The sequence below is a fragment of the Belonocnema kinseyi genome, chromosome 2 (assembly GCF_010883055.1).
Source record: "Belonocnema kinseyi isolate 2016_QV_RU_SX_M_011 chromosome 2, B_treatae_v1, whole genome shotgun sequence".
Lineage (NCBI taxonomy): Eukaryota > Metazoa > Arthropoda > Insecta > Hymenoptera > Cynipidae > Belonocnema > Belonocnema kinseyi.
Genome location: NC_046658.1, coordinates 160869217 through 160874522, shown reverse-complemented (window position 1 = coordinate 160874522; position 5306 = coordinate 160869217). Strand labels below are relative to the sequence as shown.

The 5306-nt window shown below is 21.3% G+C and overlaps 1 protein-coding gene across 1 annotated transcript in view; it reads left to right on the top strand.

The window, feature by feature from the left end:
- Window positions 1-4637, top strand: part of LOC117183052 (EGF domain-specific O-linked N-acetylglucosamine transferase-like) — a 7741-nt gene extending 3104 nt beyond the window's left edge. The window contains exons 2-4 of the mRNA XM_033376204.1: window positions 157-290; window positions 4146-4248; window positions 4330-4637. Of these exons, the coding sequence (XP_033232095.1) occupies window positions 157-290; window positions 4146-4248; window positions 4330-4509 (417 nt within the window). The 3' untranslated portion in view covers window positions 4510-4637. The remainder of the gene's footprint in view (window positions 1-156; window positions 291-4145; window positions 4249-4329) is intronic.
- Window positions 4638-5306: the final 669 nt, after the last annotated feature.

Here is a 5306-nt window from a genome sequence, read left to right as displayed (position 1 = left end):
TTATTTATTCATTTATAAATTATTAAATTATTATTAAATTTAAATTATATTATGATTACTTTTAATTATTATTCAATTATTCATTGAATTTATTTAGTTTATTATTGTAATAATAATTAATTTTATTATTTTCTTATATAGTATATATTATTTTAGGTGGTTTATAACAGAGATTTGCCATTTAAGAAGCAGTTAGAAATTTCAAGAAATTCTGATATTTTTATTGGTATTCATGGTGCTGGTCTCACACACCTTCTTTTTCTTCCTGAATGGGCATCTGTATTTGAATTGTAAGTTGCGTCAATTTGTCGTTTTACAAATACTTTACAATGCAAAATGTAATATAAATTTACAATTCAGGCATTGTAAAATAAATTCACAATATGTGTAAAGTATTAAAAAAAAAAAAATTATAATATACATTTTAAACTTAAAAGTTGTGCGCATGCGCCGCCCTGCTGCGGCGCCACTGTCGATTGTCAAATTATAATACATCATGCATTGTAAAATTTAATTTTACAATTCTATTGACCGCAAACTAATTGACCAATTTTTCATTTTTATTTGAATTTTGGTCTAATTTAAATTTTTTAAATTTTGAATAATTATAAGGTCTTATAATTTTGTGTGAAAAGTAACAAGTCTCAGAGAAAAAGAATGAAAATCTATACCCACAGAACACATTCTTAAATTTTCATAATTTTTTTTAGCAAGTTAGGAATTCCAAATTTTAAAAATATTTTTCATTAAAGAAATAAAAAAATTTTATTCATATTTTTGATTTCTCAAGCCAAGGAAATTAATTTTTATAAAAATAAAAAAATTAAAATATCATCTAACAGTTCAATTTTCAAGCAAGTATTTGCATTTTCTACCAAGTTTTTTGAATACTAAGTCAAACAAACAAAATTTTATACAAATAAGTTGAAATTTTAATCGGAAAATATGAATTTTCAAACAAAAAGGCTCATTTTCACCCAAATTGTTGAACTTCCTACAAACTTTCGAATTTATAAGTAAAAAAATAGACGAATTTTCAACAAAATATTTGATTTTTCAAACAAAAATAATTTTTTAGTCGAGAAAGAACAAGAATTTAAAAAATATTGTTTGATTTTTAAACAGAAAAGACGAATTTTTAACTTTTTTTTTTCTTTTATTCTTTTGCAGTGAAATTTTTAACTCGAAAATATAAATTGAAAAAAAACTTAATTTTGAACCAAACGGTGGAATTTCCTACAAAAAAGTTAAAATTTCAACCCAAAAATATGAATTTTTAAGAAAAAAAAATTTTTAGTTGAAAATTCAATTATTGGATTTTTTATTAGGTATTTAACTATTTTGTTAAAACTGCTTCTTTTAAAATTAGTTTTTTTTTTTAGTTGAGGATTTAACTATTTTGTTGGAATTTTTTCAGAAATAATTTGTAAATTGATAATGTAATTATTGCGCTTATAATTTAAAATTAATTATTCTGTTAAAAATGTAACTGTTTGTTTGAAAATTAGTTGTTTTTTTTTGAGGATTTAACTATTTTCTGGGATTTTTTTCTTTTTAAGAAATATTTTTTGAACTAAAAATATAACTATTCCGTTGAGGATTTACAATTAATTTTTAAAAATTTGAAATTCATCTATTGAATTGAAGATTCATGTTTTTAAAAAACTCGTCTTTTTAGCTTAAAAATGTAACAATTTTACAGAAAATTGAGCTATTTGATTAAAAAATTCGACTATTTAATGAAAAGTACTTTTATCAGAACGCAAATATTGGGTTAAAATTTATTTATTTTTTTTTGCGAATTTATTATTTTCTCTGAAAATTTGACTAATTTGTTTATGGTTGAAAATGGATTTTTTAAAGTTGATCATTCAATTATTGGGTGAAAAATTAATGTATTTAATTGATAATTTTTTTTTCACTTGAACATTCAACAATTTTGTAAAAAAATTATCTATTTGGTTTAAAAATTTGACCATTTGTTTATAAATTACTTTTTTTATTAAAAACGCAACTGATGGATTGAAAATTAGTTTTTTGTTTTATTTGAGGATTCTTTTTTTAACTGGAAATGTAACGATTCCATTCATGGCTGAAAATGGATTTTTTTTAGTTGAAAATTCAATTATTGGGTTAAAAATTGATGTATTTAGTTAAAAATTGGTCTTTTTAACTTGAAAATCCAACAATTTTGTAGAAAATTGAACTATTTGGTTCAAAAATTCGAGTATGTCGATTAAAATTACGTTTTTAAGCAAGCAAATATTGGGTTGAAAATTAATTAATTTTTTGGTTGTTGAATTCCCATCCCGAAAATATTAATTTTTAATCAACAATGAAAGTTAATTTTAAACCAAACTGTTAAATTACTTAACAAAATTGTTGAATTTTCAACAACAACAAAAATAATTTTCTACAAAACAATTTCATTTTAAACCGATAAAAAAGAGAATTTTCTATAAAATAGTCAAAGTTTTAACCTGAAAGTATGAAAATTCGACCATTTGTTTAAAAATAATAATTTTTTCAAAATGCAACTATTTGGTTGAAAATTCGTTTTTTTTATTTTCTTGAGGATTTAACTATTTTGTTGGACATTTTTTTTTTGTTGAGAAATTTAACAATTTTATAGAAAATTTAGTTATTTTTAGTTGAAAATTCCTCTTTTTAGATGAGAAATTCCACAATTTAATATGAAATTTAACCATTCAGTTAAAAAATTCGACTATTTGGATAACAATTCTATTGACCGCAAATTAATTGACCAATTTTTAATTTTTATTTTGCATTTTGGTCTATTTTAAGTTTCTTAAATTTTGAATAATTATAAGGTTTAGTCTTCTTAGTTAAAAATGCATCTGTTTGGTGGAAAATTAAGGTTTGTTTATTTTTTTTGCAATATTTTTTATTTTTATCAATTTTTTTTATCAAACTTTATTTTCAAAAATATTTTATTTAAACAAAAATACAAGAACTCTCAACTCAAAAGTTGAATTTTTGATTAGACTAGATAAATTTTCAACAAATCTTTTTAATAAAATAGTTTAATTTTCAACCAAAGAGATGAATTCTTAAATTAAATTTCAACTTTTTTTTTTTAAAATAAATTTTAACTTTATCGCCGAGCGATAAAGAGTATATTTCGATTTCATTTTTTGCTGGAATTTGACTTCTTTTTAATTTAAAATAAAAAAAAATCTTTTTTGGTTTAAATATTAAACTCTAATCTTCAATTAATTTTAATTTTAAATTACGTTTTTAGCTGCAAATATTGCTGTTGAATTTCCCGCCCGAAAATATTAATTTTTAACAACAAAAAAAGTTAATTTTAAACCGAAATGTTGAATTTTTAAGCAAAAAATGTTGAATTTGCAAACAAAACAACTCATTTTCTACAAAACAATTAAATTTTTTAACCTGAAAATATAAATTTTCAACAAAATAGATAAATCTTCAACCAAAAAAAGATACATTTTTAATAAAATGGTTGAATTTTCAAGCCGAAAGTACGAATTTCATAGAAAATGTTCAATTTTCAGCCCAAAAATACCAATTTTAAACAAAAGAGTAAATTTTAAACTAAATTCTTGAATTTTAAAGCAAAACTTTTGGATATTCGAACCAAAAAAGGAATTTCCTACAAAAGAATTGACTTTTAAATCCTATTTTTGTTTGAAAATTCGTCTTTTTATCTTGAAAGTTTAACTCTTTTATATCAAACTTAGCTTTTTGGTTTAAAATTTCGACTATTTGTTTCAAAACTATCTTATATTCAAAATGTAAATGTTTGGTTGAAAATTAGTTTTTTGTTGTTGTTGAGGAATTTAACTATTTTGTTGGCATTTTTTTCTTTTTAAGAAATAATTTTTGAACACAAAATGTAAATATTTCGTTAATAGTTGAAAACTGATTTTTTTAGTAGAAAAAATTTGTGTTTAGAATTAATTTTTTAAACCAAAAATGAAATTATTTCATTTATGGTTTAATATCAAACTTTTTTAGTTAAAAATTCAACTTTTTTTTTAGATTAAAAATTCAACAATTTTATATAAAATTTAATTATTGTTAAAAATTTGTATTTATTGTAACCTTTTCTTCCAGATGGTCCGAATAATTATAAATTTGCATGAAAAAATTATTTACAGATACAATTGTGAGGATGCCAGTTGCTACAAAGATTTAGCTCGTTTGAAAGGTGTAAAATATTTTACGTGGGAGGATTCAGAGAAACTAATTCAAGAAGACCCGGTGAGATATAAACAAAGTTAAAAGTTTTCTTTGAAAATTAATTAACTAAATTTTATACGATTTTTTTTTCTTTTACAACAGGGTAGTCACCCAAATGGTGGTGCTCATGCAAAATTCACCAATTACAGTTTCGACGTCAAGGAATTCCTGCGTATAGTTTTTCTCGCCGAGAAACATGTCAAGAATCACAAAGCTTTTCAAGCTTTCGTCGAAAAAGCTTTGAGTAAAGACTCAAAACGAAAATCCAAAGACGAACTTTAATTGAAGTAGCGCACATATTTATTCCAAGGTGTAAAAAAAATTGTATCGAAAATGAGAAATCTGATTTCTTACTTAGAAATCAATTTGACAAACTAGACGTAACTCTTTTGGAAAGTTCAAAGTCGTAAATTACGTTTGAAACTAAATCGATTTATAAGAATAAAGTTTAATTTTTTAAATTTAACTTAAAAAAAAATTTTTATTGAAAATGTAATTAAAAATTAGAATTCAAATTAAAACTTTAAATTAAAATTAGATTAATTAAATTATTAAACTGAATTTAAATTTGAACAATTAAAATTATAAATTAAAAAAATTAAAATCAAATAAAAAAAATTAAAAATTTTCAAGTATTAAAATTTTTTTTATTTAATTAAAAATTTTAATGAATTAAAATTAAAATCAAGTGTTAATTATTATTATAAATTCGTGCTTGTGGTTCAACAATTAATCTCTTTTCTTCAAAATTTCATACTTTTTGGTCAAAAATTAAAGTTTTTTTTGTAGAAAAATAATCTGCTTCGGTTTCATATTCTTAGGTTGAAAATTCAACCGCTTTTATACGAATTTGGTTTGTCTAGCTGAAATATTCAACAATTTGGTTAATTTTTTACTGAAAAATCTTTCATACTGAAAATTTCATCTAATTTGTTTTGAAATTAAACTCTTTTCGTAGAAATTTCATATTTTTTCTTAGAAATCTAATATTTGTTAAAAAATTAATTTAATTTGATTAAAAATTCAAATATTTGGTAAAAAAATTTAAATATTTTGGTTGAAAAACTAAATATTTGATT